The 12,683-nt window shown below is 49.8% G+C and overlaps 4 protein-coding genes across 4 annotated transcripts; 1 reads left to right on the forward strand and 3 right to left on the reverse strand.

Moving 5' to 3' along the window:
* Positions 1-1,116: 1,116 nt before the first annotated feature.
* Positions 1,117-3,228, forward strand: BKA67DRAFT_535224 (uncharacterized protein; the record flags this gene model as incomplete). Its single annotated transcript, XM_046099980.1, has 2 exons — positions 1,117-1,383; positions 1,852-3,228. The coding sequence occupies 2 exons, from the start codon at positions 1,117-1,119 to the stop codon at positions 3,226-3,228; spliced, it is 1,644 nt and encodes a 547-aa protein (XP_045958147.1).
* Positions 3,229-4,747: 1,519 nt separating this feature from the next.
* On the reverse strand, positions 4,748-6,823 carry BKA67DRAFT_263369 (uncharacterized protein). Its single transcript, XM_046095829.1, has 4 exons — positions 6,126-6,823; positions 6,020-6,058; positions 5,381-5,954; positions 4,748-5,292 (listed from the first exon to the last, which is right to left on the reverse strand). Exons 1-4 carry the CDS (start codon positions 6,515-6,517, stop codon positions 4,933-4,935), a joined length of 1,365 nt encoding a protein of 454 aa, XP_045958148.1. The 5' UTR covers positions 6,518-6,823; the 3' UTR covers positions 4,748-4,932.
* A 2,507-nt stretch (positions 6,824-9,330) lies between these two features.
* Positions 9,331-9,904, reverse strand: BKA67DRAFT_535226 (uncharacterized protein; the record flags this gene model as incomplete). Its single annotated transcript, XM_046099981.1, has 3 exons — positions 9,331-9,511; positions 9,578-9,669; positions 9,827-9,904. 3 exons carry the CDS (start codon positions 9,902-9,904, stop codon positions 9,331-9,333), a joined length of 351 nt encoding a protein of 116 aa, XP_045958149.1.
* Positions 9,905-11,270: 1,366 nt separating this feature from the next.
* On the reverse strand, positions 11,271-12,208 carry BKA67DRAFT_658217 (NAD dependent epimerase/dehydratase; the record flags this gene model as incomplete). Its single annotated transcript, XM_046107245.1, has 2 exons — positions 11,271-12,039; positions 12,099-12,208. 2 exons carry the CDS (start codon positions 12,206-12,208, stop codon positions 11,271-11,273), a joined length of 879 nt encoding a protein of 292 aa, XP_045958150.1.
* Between the last annotated feature and the right edge of the window lie 475 nt (positions 12,209-12,683).

A 12,683-nucleotide genomic window follows, 5' to 3' on the forward strand; every position in this document is an offset into this window, starting at 1 on the left:
TCATCGGCAACATTTTCCGTGTCGCCGATCATGAGTCGACATACAGTATGCTGACTGTGCAAGGGTGGTGGAATTCAGCCTTCAATCACATGCATAATCAGGGAATGACTGCATGTCTTAATCAACGTCGAGGATGAACTCACTTGCGGCGGTCATTCGACTGATGCATAGTAAGACCATCATCACGCCACTGATGAACGGAATGATCGAACCAAACCGCACCTATGGTAGCCATTCGGAACGACCGTGAGCAAAGAGACAATAAGTCCCCCCATCCTTCGTCCAGGGATACGATACATCTCCAAACTACTGCTCCGCGTTTCCCCATGTTTTGTTTGTTAAAACCCCCTCGCGAGATAGGGCGGACAAAGCCGGGGCAACAGAACTCTAAGAAGCAGCCCATTCCAGTGGCTCGCGTGACTTGTCGGCGGTAGTGGATGTGACACCCATCACCCGGACTTTCGGATCATTGGGCCCAGGAACAAGAGCTAAGCTAACCTTGACCCTTTCCGGCGACGCGTTGTCTCCTGGTTCTTCCTCTGGCCCACATTTTGACTCCCTCCTGCTCCACCCTCTGATGCAAAAAAAATTCCAAGGTTAGACGCTGCAGAGGCTACGGATTACAGCGAGCCCACCCAGCGAAATGCCCCGAACCCGAACCCGAAGTCCATCTGTGTGTGTGTGTTTTTTTAAGGGATCCAGAGCAAGCACACGAGCAGCGCATAGCGTCATATTTTCCACAATACACCTCCCGCACCTCCTCCTTGCCTACCTTTATCTCTTACCTCCAACCTTGTAGAATATACCACATACAGCTTCAACGCTTATCAATCTGCTGCTTTACGATTATCTCGACGACATTAAATACTAGTTTAGTCGTCCATCGCAAATAGCTGCATCGAGCTCAACGCGTCATCCGCAGCAGCCGGCTTATACTCGCCAGTCGCAAGTCAAGGAAACAAAGAAAAAAAAAAAAGAAGAAAAAGATAGCTCCAGCTCGACACCACGCTTATTCCAGGTCGCACTTTCCACCTCGGCGACATCGCAACGACCGAACCAAACGATGCGATTATAATCTCGAGGAAACAAGCAGCCATTTGCTCTCAATAACCAACAATGGCTTTCAACTTCAACTGGTCGCCGCTGACTGCGGACGCCTCGTTCTACGAACGGGCCACCGACCTGCTCACAGCCGCCCTGAACAAGTCGCCTAAACCGCCCATCATCGTCGACGATATCCTCGTCACCGAACTCAACCTAGGCACCGTCCCCCCCGAGCTGGAGATTCTCGAGATAGGAGACCTAGCCGAGGATCGCTTCAGGGGCATTTTCAAGATGTGCTACTCGGGCGATGCACACATCACGCTCAGGACGAGAGTTCAGGTATGTGATTTCTTATATTGATGGATGACTCTTCTGCGGAAAACCCCCTTGCATCCCAAAGCTCCTTGGCACGATGGATTATACTCGAATAGACGGGCTATTCCACCTATTCAACCCCCCAATTTCCCCAGATCATTTCGGAATGAGTGGGCTCCAAAATATTCAGGGTCTTCTTGGTGTGACATGTTATCGTCATCGAGCAAGCGCTTACTCGACGACCCTCAAACCTCGCTCAGCGACAACCTTTCCCATCACGTTCACGAGCTCTCGAGCTTCCCCCTTTTCTTTCTGCCTTTCCCCGCGCTCTATTTGGATCAGCATGCAAATCCCCCATCATGCTCCTCACGCTCGTCGCGTTGGTGGATCTTCGCATGAATCTTCGAAATTGGCGTCGCAGGGATTCACGCTTTCTCCAACGCACCACAAAGCACCAGTGCACTATAGCATAGGGCTAATATATCAACACAGGCAAATCCGATGGCCACCTACCTATCGGCCAAGCCGTCTTTCACATCGCCGCAGCCATTGGCTGCCGCGGCGGGGCTTACGATACCTCTGTCCATCACATTGTCAGAGATCAAGCTGTCTGCATTTGTGATATTGGTGTTTTCGAAACAAAAGGGTCTGACAATAGTCTTCCGCAATGACCCTCTCGAGTCTATCAAGGTCTCATCGACCTTCGACTCCATCCAGTTCGTCCGGGATTATTTGCAAAAGACCATCGAAGGCCAATTACGTAACTTGTTCATGGACGAGCTACCTTCCATCATCCACAAGCTGTCACTAAGACTTTGGTGTCCGGATCAGCTGCCGAGAGACGACGCTGAAAAGTCGAAGGACAGGACTGACGACGAGGTTGAAGTCGACCCCTTCGCAGCTCCACCAGCAGATGCAGTCGACTCGAGAGGTCATGTGCTTGATGCGAATGAACTTGCATCTCTGTCTCTGAATGGCGGGGCTGAGGTGCATTCGCTCTTCTCACAGAAGAACTTGCTCAAGTTGGCTGCTCTCAACGAGTCACACCGAACCTTGTCGCTTTTCACTCCTGGCATTCAGGATGCCATGTTCCGAGCCTGGCTGGGTCCTATGGAGCGAATTGAGGCAGGGCGTTCGACACCAATCGCAACACCCAGTCTGGTGAGGACTCAATCCGTACAGGGAAGCTCGACGACCTACACATTTACAGATTCCGCCAGCCAGGATAATGGTTCAATCTCGTCAAGGCCATCGTTGATCAGTTTGAACTCTGCTACCACTGGCCTGACTCTTGGTGGAAATCGAAACACCAAATCGAGGAAGAAGAAGACTCGCGTTGTCAATCTGCGCCGCTCCCAGACTGGCACGGCCAGCGAGACTACCAGTGAAATGGGAGACTCGGCGTCTGAAACGAACTCCGTAGCTGTGCCGAGTTCAGAACCACTCATGTCGATCTCAATTCCAGAAGAGCCCGAGGAGCAGGCAACTCAGCCTCAGGGCAGTCCGAGAACTGTACGCTTCAGAACTGCGGAAGAGAAAGTTGCAATTTCGCGGGCGCCTCTGAATATGGAAATTTACAACGAGCCAGTCCAAGCAGCTGTCCATTCGGCATCGGAGAAGGAGACCAAGACATCAGCTGCGCAGCAGGAGAAGATTGCGGAAGCTATGACATCCTCCAAGAGCCCTTTTAATTTGGACCGTAAGAGAAACGGTGGATCTGAGACCTCCTCCGTGATTCTGGAGCAAGCCTGGATCACAAAGATGGCGGGCGAGATCGCTCGCCGGGTATATGATGAGAAGCAAAGAAACCCGACTTTCTGGGCTGAGAGGGACGACATGCCCCCTCCCGCTTATGAAGCTACACAATAGATGTATAAAAGATAAGACATCACTCGCCACTCTGCTGAAGAGCATTTTCTTTTGTCAGACTGTACGAGAAGAGATAGCGTTGACACATGAGAGTGTTCAGTGGATTTTTGGATTGGTGATATCCTAGTGTTTAATGTGTATTTTGGGAAGCACTAGTAAGGCGTTCATGGCGCGGGATCTTATAAAAAAAGGGTCATCGGTCTCTGGTTTTCTTGACGGAATTGATGTTCCGATATGACCAAGCGGGTTTTGGTTTTTTGGGGGCAGGGCATGAAGACTTTCGTCAATCACTCTTTGGAAAGTATATGTCTCCTTTATCTTATGATTCGAGAAAAAGCCTTCCGCAGAAGAGACGAGAAAGCAAGGAATTGTAAGACCAGAGAAGGAGAATTAGAGCGGCGATAGAAAGTTTCGAAGAGGGTTGGGGACGGGGTTCGGCTTTGTGATGCAGTTTCCAATGTCATCCCGGTGGACTCTGGAGATATAGTCGCAGGATGGATGACATTCGCTCAAGGCTCAAGGTCCTTAGAGAGAATCACTCCTATCTAAAAGATACAAATGAACAAGATATCGAACATATCGCTTGACACAAAACTTTTCTCGCCTGTGACGTCCCAATCCCCATTGAAAGCAACACATGCACGTCTCCATGGCCCTGTTGTGGCTGCGATTATACATGACTAAGATCTGAGCCGGTGAAGGGCCCTTGCTCAATCACCAGAGGTTTCGCTTCTACTCATGGCCGTCATCGGAGAGTGCAGCGTCATTGTGAGATTCATCTATGTGGACGGTTGTCCGGCTTTACCGTCCCTTAGAAGCGATTTTGTGAAGCTGATAAGCAAAGATCACGCCTTCAACCGTGAAGCCATAATTACACGCCCGGCTCCCGGTAGGTATTGCAACAATTCCATCTCCGACTCCCATTATCAAGCCAGCTCTATCATCGGCCGGCGGCGTCAACCTTGCACGGGTCCCTTTGGAGAAGAAAACCCCCCGAGTCAAGGCGGAGGCTCTTCGCTCTCAAATGCAATGTAATATAGGGGCGTCCATTATGGGCAGACGATTGGGCTTCATCATACCAGGCACCGACGGGTCCTATACTATTCTGTCTACCACTAGGCGGTTTAGGCACCTCTAGAAACCACTTGTTTCCCTCGTTGCCGTAGCGCATCATGCGCTCGTGTCTCTACTTCCTTCGCCACAGATGTCGAAGTCAACTCCCTGCAGGAAAGCGGCCCGGGTCCCAAGTAACATCGAGCTCTTCCTCGTTGGCCGACTGAAGGTCGCACGTGCCAATAGTTTCGCGCGGTCCGGATGGATCCTGCGACGTTCATAAAAGTCGATGGTTTGAGCGAGGATGAACGCCCCAACCAAACGGTCCAATACCACCGTCCATTTGTGAGGCGAAGGCTTCAACGCTCGAGGTCTCTAAGCGCACATAGCATGCATGGACCTATGAGCCAATTGTGGCAACTCAAGTCGCACGTCCAAGGCCAGCTCGGTGTATCTGTTGGGTAGTTACTCTTTAAATCTGAAGTCGAACTCAACATTGCTGACCTTTGAAGTCGGCTCTCCGATAAACTGCGTTGTAATATATGGTGGTGAATTTGTCTTGGACGATATTTTTACCTGGGTTGCTGCGTCGATGGAAGAAGGATCTGACTGGGTCGCTGCGCCCATCTGTGACGAGGTGCCTGTCTGCAATCATGCGTCCTTCTGGATTAGTGATTTGACGCTGGCTAGGTGATCTGACAGCATCTCCCTCATCTTTTCCAGCGTGTCATCCTGAAAAGCGACCATGATGTTCCGGAGTCTTGCGTCTGTCTCCTCGAATCCATACCGCACGTACTCAAGGACGTCGTCCCCTTTCTTAGGCCGCGGTCGAGGCAACGGCGTATGGGTATTCCGCTCCATTTGTGTTCTCCACTGTTTCAGATATTGAACGATGCGCGGTCTTAGGACGCGCATCGCCCATGTGTAAACATTTTCGAGCAGTGCCTCGAGGTCCATAGCATCTTTGACCTTTGTCATATCACCCGTCCAGAAGCACCGAGAGTGAAACCACTACGGTATCAAAGGGTATTAGCTTATCCTCTCGAAATTTCCAGTAGATGCCAACAAGGGATTATGCTTGATGCCAGGATTAACCCACATTAGGATCCTTATCTGACTTTTTCGCACCCGCAGCTCTAGGTTCCTCATCTGGCCCCGCATACCCTATCCAAAGCTTGACGTCTTTACCCACGGCTGTCATGGTGATAATAGGAGGGATCTGGGCTTGCTCATGTTCCTTGTCTGCGTATCGACTCAGCGTCTCAAACATAAGAAGGGTACAGGCTGCTCCATTGGCAACCTGGCAGTAACAGTACTTAGCTTCGCCCCTGGTTCTCTTGAACTCGACAATGAACCACGGAAACGAGAACATCTTGTCCGGGTCCATATTCCCAGCGTTCTTCTTCCCTTGCAACGCCCTGGCGACGTGACATTGGAGTCCGAAGTCAGTGAGCCTCTGGAGGTCTTGGCCATCGAACTCGTGGACCATTTTCCCGTTCTTGCTGCTCGACCAATCCCACAAGGGTTTCTGGGCGAACCCCGATGCTGTCGGGTTCTCTAAATCGCATATTGGGAAGTGAGCCACCCAGTCCGGTTTCGGGTATTTGAGATTCTGGCGGCGCTCGTGGTATGGTCCTTCTCGATGGAATAATGTCCACATTATGTCCTCTCGCCTATCGCAAATCCGTAAGCACAAGCCCGCGCCACACTGTCCATTGATAGCATTGCTCTGTCGTACCTCTGAAAATAATCATAGTAGAACTTAGTTCGAGAAGTGCTTGGGTCAAACATCAGCTGACCGTGGTGACGTTTGCGCTACCTTGATTCAATATGGTCGCACTCACAGTCTTGAGTCATGACGACCCAGCTCATGTCTACGGTGAAGAGGTTCTAGAAAGTTGGTTTTGTAGTGGTTCCTCCACCCGTTCTCGTCCGATTGATTACCATGAAGACGTTCTGCAGCTTTTGCTATGCTTCGGTATCGTTCCAGCCGTTTTTCGATGTCCTCTCTGAATTCCTCCAAGTCTGTCCTGATGACCATTCTACCGGTGCAGTCATCGACAAACCTCGCTGATAACGCGCAACTAATGTCGGTGAGTGTTTCGCAGAGTGTGCTGATGTGGTTGGGGGCAGGACCCATAGTCTCCCATTTGATAAAGTAGTCAATACCGTTCTGCCGTAAGCTCTTTTCATCCAGCTTGGATTTTTCATCTTTTTGCGGTCCTGATGATGCCATAGCGATAGTAAACTGGCAGCTTGCCGAATAGTCAGAGCACACTCTAGATAAGAGACAGCGTCGGGGGTGTTGTTGGACGGGCGGAACCGCCTAGGCCGTACTGATTTATATACATGAATACAGACAAGGTATGGCTCACTGACCTCAGGCTTGAATACGAAATATCAAGCTGATACAGGGTGGACTACCTATCGTTTCGTGGCCGAGCCTGTATCTGCGTTGAAATTGGTTGTTTCCTTTGACTCCATGCTACCACATTGCCCTCGATGACAGGGAAGCCCCCTTGTACCTGCAGCTGCACGGAACTTTCAACAAGCCGTATTTGTCCATTCGAGCCGGTGCGATTGTGTTGAAGCTGTTTCTCTGCAGCGTTTCGGTGACCACTTCCGGTCCTAATTTAATCCATCACCAAAAAGGCGGCCCGAATGTCCCTTTTTGTACATGACCAAGATTCGAACTGTATACCAATACCATGTCCGGAATTACCGATGGATCTTCTAGTCATCTCCCTAATCCCTCCTAATTCAGAAGACAAAATCCATGCTCAACAGTCAAGAGATTCATGTCATCTAGACTGCATTCGACCCCGATGATGCGTGTTCGGGGTAGCATATGACAAGGGTTGGACGGCCAAGCTTAGAAGTTCTGCGATTTCAGCGACGGGACCTGACTTCGCTGAGACCACCAGTCGGACAGTATCCCTGTTTATTCTCCAAATTCAAGCCAGGTCGAGTGATTACCCCGAGTCCTCTTGGGCAACAACAGATATGTATGCCGTGCGAAGGAGCGCCACCCAGTGCGGGACGGGCAATCCTCATCCCATAAAAGAAACGGTTTACTGGCCAGGAATATATTCTGATTTTCTTTTGTCACGTTTGGAATGTCAAATTTGACGTGGAATACAGTAACACGTTTAAATACGTCCGTTCCGGAATCTCACCGCTTTGTTTGGTTTACAATTTTTTTTTTTGGAATGCGCAGTGCTCAGCCTTGAAGCGGCGCGGCTGAGGTCCATATGTAGCACCTAGGTGGACATGGGACATTCTGCTTACGAGGTATTATGGAGTACCAGACAAGATTCCGATACGCTTGGCGGCCAGGCGTGACCACCACTCACAGAGGTCTGCTTGTGCCCTCGTCGCTCACGGCGAGGCTGTATAAGCGTGTCTCATTTCCGATATCCCTCACTTGCATCGTCCACTAAACCCTTATGCGGAGTCGTCCAATCATCTGCCTGTACACAAAACTTTTGAAGAAATAACCGAGAGAGTTTCGCATGATCCTCGGTACGCTCCCTTAGCTCTTTGCGGAATATCAAAAACATGCCTTATGGGATTGAGTCCTCCAACTGGGCTGTTTCCAAACACACACACTGCATTGGAACTATGTAGTGTTTTTGTACTCCGTTTGTTCTGCTGAATCTTGGGTTTGTGGAAGCAGTGAGATAAACTTGCTAGGTATTTTTATCAGTCAAATGTATCAAAATCTTTTGGCTTGCAGTTTTGTCTATGTGCTTTATCGAATTACGAATCGTGGGTGCAGCAGACTAAGTAAGGTATGGAGGCTGCGGACGTATTGAGCCACTGGAGCCGGCTCTAGACGATTGAGAGGTGCACATATTACAAAATCAGATCTATATTTGAAATTATAGACAGGCACGCCGTTTTGTTGAATAGTGTCACCGTAATAATTGGTATGAGGATGGAGTCATTGCCAGTAGGTCCTGCACCGCTATGTAACTCTACGCAAGGCTTTAATGGGGCCAAGTCACGACCGCGAAGCCTGAAGCGTCTGAGTACACTGGAAATGACACACCGGGTCTTGGTTTACCTGTCGCCGACTGAGGCAAGTACCATGATCTCAGACATTCCCTCTGCCAAGGAAATCGGCTTGTACGTGATGGGGTCGTCTCGTCTTGGAACTTTGAAACAAGTAGATGGCGGAATGCTTGTATAAGAATAATTGTGTCATATTGCTGGTCATTTCTTCAGTAGATGGCTCGTATTCAAGTCCAATGGGCGACAACAAGTGCTGCCGCACGACCAGCTCTACCGTCTCCTCGGGCCAAGCTAGCGCACATTTATTTGCGGTAAACCGAGTTCGGAACCACCAGGATCGGTAAGTGAATTAGTGCTTACGGTACCCACCAGCCGGTCTCCAAGTTCACGCTAAGGCTGGAGCCCTGGAGCCCTGAAGCTGTACTTGGTAGGAGCACTGCATTGTCAGGGATGCTGATAGAAGGCTACAAATCACGCGCCAATACTTCATCATCTCTCCTGCCCTCTGCATTCACCTCTCCATGTGGACGGCGAGCTAGTTGCTCAGCGCATATGCTACAAGGATTGTAGTCATAGCTCCCCTGTCTTGGGACATTTCCCATTACTCTGGCACCCTGCCTAGCCTGCTAGCTAAATAACTTGCAGTGCTTCTGGATGTTGTAAATATAACCATGCCACCTTGGTACTTTTGTATTGATTGTTGAGGATATGCCTGTTTACTCGTCCAATCATATCATGCATTTAGGCGCTGGGTTTTGGAATGTTGCACCTCACCAACCGGAATGTCCGGCCAGGCCGGCTTTGTGCTAATGATTATCAAGGTTGAGTCGCCATTGCCATCTTCCAGATTCCAATGTGCCTTCCTTGTACCTTGGCGAGATGAGGGATCTCTGCAGAAAGCTGAGACCTACCCAGTGTTGATTAATGTCATAACATGTCTAGCATGATGCCTTATCGCTTGAACACACAATCCCTTGTCTGGCCAACTTCGAATATCCAAACACAGGATGAACCAGCCGGTTAGTGATCGGCCGTTTATGTAGTCTTCATTCTGACGAGAAGACCATCTTCCGGGGACATCGTAAGTCCGATATGGTACTTGATCTCCCCCTGCCAGTCAAAATCAACTTCAATGTTGGGACTATCCAACGTGATGGCGCTGAAACATTGGACCAGCCGACAGGTTGTGTACTTTGCCAGCTTGAGAGTAAATTTCCTGTAAGCAAATGAGTTGACCAGTTCAGTAAAGGCTAAAAGTTTCAGTAAAAGGAAGCCGACATACCTCCTAGGCACTTCCGTGGGCCACCAATGAAGGGATGGAATGTTGTTCGTGATCTTCCAGGGAGAGCATGGGTAGTTTTCGTGCCTGTTCTGCTTTGATAGATTTGAGCAGTTGGTCGATGCCGAAGGGTAGTTTTCAAGAGGAAGGGAGCAGTTTGATCGGCCCGCAACCTCTATCCTTGCCGTGGTCGTGGAGAGAAGGCTTCGTTCATCAATACAAACTCATTTTCCTGGGGCACCACATACTCACAAATAACCATATATTATGGCACAGCCACCAGCCACCTGCAAAAATGGTGACGAAAACGAAAAGCTGGGCCATCTCCATGGTTTGTAAACCTATGTTGATAGTAAATTGAGAGTTCGTGTCAATCTAATGTTTTTTTTCTTCTACAAACGGAATATCGGCAAGGTTCTTATAATAGGTAAGAGAAATCCTAAAGCTAGAGTAGGAGTGCTAGCAACAAGCGGCAGAGATTAACTGTTATACTGATTATGATTAACTTCGATGTGATGATCTTATGCCTCTAACATGGGTCGGTTTAAATGTCAGTGATGATTTCTGTAGAAAACAAGCAATCGTCTCCTACCTGTTCATATCCTACTAGTCATTGGGGAGACCGTACCCTAGATCAACGCCCAAACACTAGAAGGAAGGCACGAGGGAAGATACTACAACTGAAAGGCTAGAAAACTGCCTTGAACGTAAGGACGTGCAGATCTAAGTTGAATTTAACAGACGTAATCGCCTTTTTATGCTAAATCAATAGTGTGCTAGATGGTAAAAAAGAACATCCATATGACTTACATATAGAGGACCGAGAAATTACGGCCAGAAGCCTTGGAATTAAATTACATGCCAGCGAGATAGCGATACCAGCAACAAAAACATCACCACTAACACCACCAATAACAACAATAGCCCAAAAACTGCGAACATTATTTATTTTCACCCCTTAATTTGAGAACAGAACTTCTCGATCGTCTGATCTATATCATTGATATAGTGGTAGTAACCTGTCTTTGCATAAAATAGACACAATGAGTTCACTATAAATCAACGATGTTCAAGCTAATTTAGGGCCAGCGTGGTGACGATCGAAACTTTCTCTACCGGGAACATGTCTATTATCATCATGAAGCAGTGCTAACTAACGAGATACTTGAACAGGACCATCTTCGTCTCTATAAGGCCTGAAGGACTGGTTTGCAAACAACCATATTACCTTAGTCAGGAGTTGTGGGATGGCAAGCTTGGAAAGTTTATGAACACAAAGCAGGCTCTCGTCAATTGTGCACAAGATACTCATGAAAATGGTTGTTCCTGTCTTGATGCAATTTTAATCGGCCATTACAGGCTTATTTCGCCACACTGGTATTTCCAGATAGCCCATCCCGTACTCAATGGCGACTCTATCCGCACCGCGTTGAACTCTCGTGCGTCTCGCGGTGTTGCAATACTATGATACCTGACGTGAAGAGCATCTTCCCTGGACTAAAGAAATAAGCTTAGTCCTGCTGCCGAAAATTAGGAAGCATTGCTTCGCGGCTCATCAAACAATCACAAACTTTTGGTTGAGTGGCTCTATAGAAATAGTACAAATCTCGGTACGGTGTTTCACCGCCTGAGCTAATGGTTACAAGCATATACAATGGTTTTGAAGACGCCAGTCCCTTTTTTTACGTTTGTCTCCTCACAGCATACCCTTCCTCCAGGCCTTGTTAGCCAGCGCCTCAAGCTCAGGGACCTCGATCGGGCCACGGATGTTATCATCCTCCATGGCCTCCACAACAGCCTCGGCTACCACATCAACTTTCAAGGGCTTGGCGCCAGCTGCTCCCATGAATCCTCCTAGCACACCGCCCGTAAGCTTGTTGAAGAGCGCACCAGCGCCAGTCATGGCAGCCATCGGCACCGTAAACGCCCTGCTCGAATCGTACATGAAGGGTGGCCTAGGGAAGATACCTCTCATCTGGGAGAACTCGCTGGCAATCGTGCTCTCGGCCTCCCTCTTCGTGGTGATATACCTTGTGGGCAGCACCGGCGCCCCGCCGGCCGCGGAGACGTAGACGAAGCTCGACGCGTTCTCTTTGGCGGCCTCCTTGGCGAGCATGATGGCGCTGTCGCGGTTCATGTTCTCGTAGGTGAGCTGCTCCTTGGTCTCCGGGGGCCGGATGTCCTGGTCGTCAGCGACGCCGCGCTCCAGGGGGTTGCCGGGGCGCTTGGCGCTGGAGAAGGCCTTCCGCAGGCCCGAGATGGGGGACTCCTGGCCGCGGAGCACGCCCTTGTAGTCGGCCTCCAGCAGGATGCCCATGCTGTGCACGACGGAGTCGGCGCCCCGCAGCAGGGAGACGTAGGTTGAGGGCTTCAGGATGTCTGCGCGCTCCCAGGCCACGCGGCGCGCCCAGTTGGGTGGCGTGGAGGAGGAGGTCACTGCTTCCCATTTTGGCTCTCCTGATCGGCTAGGCATCACATTTAGTTCCATGAACGTTGAAGCAAGCCAGATACATGAGTTCCTTACCTTATTGACGTTACGTCCCACCCCCTGGCTACAGCATATTTGCAGATGCGTGAGCCGAGGAATCCGTTTCCTCCGGCGACGACTACACGTTTAGTAGCTTTTGCTGACATTTCGCGAGGCTAATGAAAGAGTTCTGCGAAGACAGCACCCAGGCTGGTTTTCTTCTGTATATGTATCGGTGGTGGTCGGGTGGCTTCCCTAATAAGACGGACGGATTAAGGCCCGTAGTGGATATATTAAGCAAAGTGCGGCTGTGGCGTTGCTGCTGCGCTTCCAGCCGGCCAGCAGTGGGTGTATTTGAAGGTCTGAAAGGTTTCAGATGGTAAGGACGAATGATTGAACCCAAAAGCTATAAGTCTTGTTCAACCGAGAAAATTAATCCGCTCGTGAAATCCCAAGGTGGAAGCTCGGATCTATAGTTCTCACTTACACAGCATCAAAGCTCCGTCAAGTCATGTCATCATCGGCACACCTGCAAGGCTGAGAGCCCCAAGAAATCGACGGTGCCTGGGCCCAGCTCCTGAGCACAGTTTTTTAGTGGACGATGCACTGAGCACCTTACTGAGCCCCGCCAAAGTGCCCCAG

The sequence above is a fragment of the Truncatella angustata genome (assembly GCF_020726525.1).
Source record: "Truncatella angustata strain MPI-SDFR-AT-0073 chromosome Unknown BKA67scaffold_4, whole genome shotgun sequence".
Taxonomy (NCBI): domain Eukaryota; kingdom Fungi; phylum Ascomycota; class Sordariomycetes; order Amphisphaeriales; family Sporocadaceae; genus Truncatella; species Truncatella angustata.

Coding starts and splice junctions, on each gene's coding strand:
- BKA67DRAFT_263369 (XM_046095829.1), bottom strand. CDS start 6,517: ATGGCATCATCAGGACCGCAAAAAGATGAAAAATCCAAGCTGGATGAA. Junction 5,955..6,019: donor TACTATGATTATTTTCAGAG/GTACGACAGAGC, acceptor GATTTGCGATAG/GCGAGAGGACATAATGTGGA. Junction 5,293..5,380: donor AGTCAGATAAGGATCCTAAT/GTGGGTTAATCC, acceptor TTGATACCGTAG/TGGTTTCACTCTCGGTGCTT.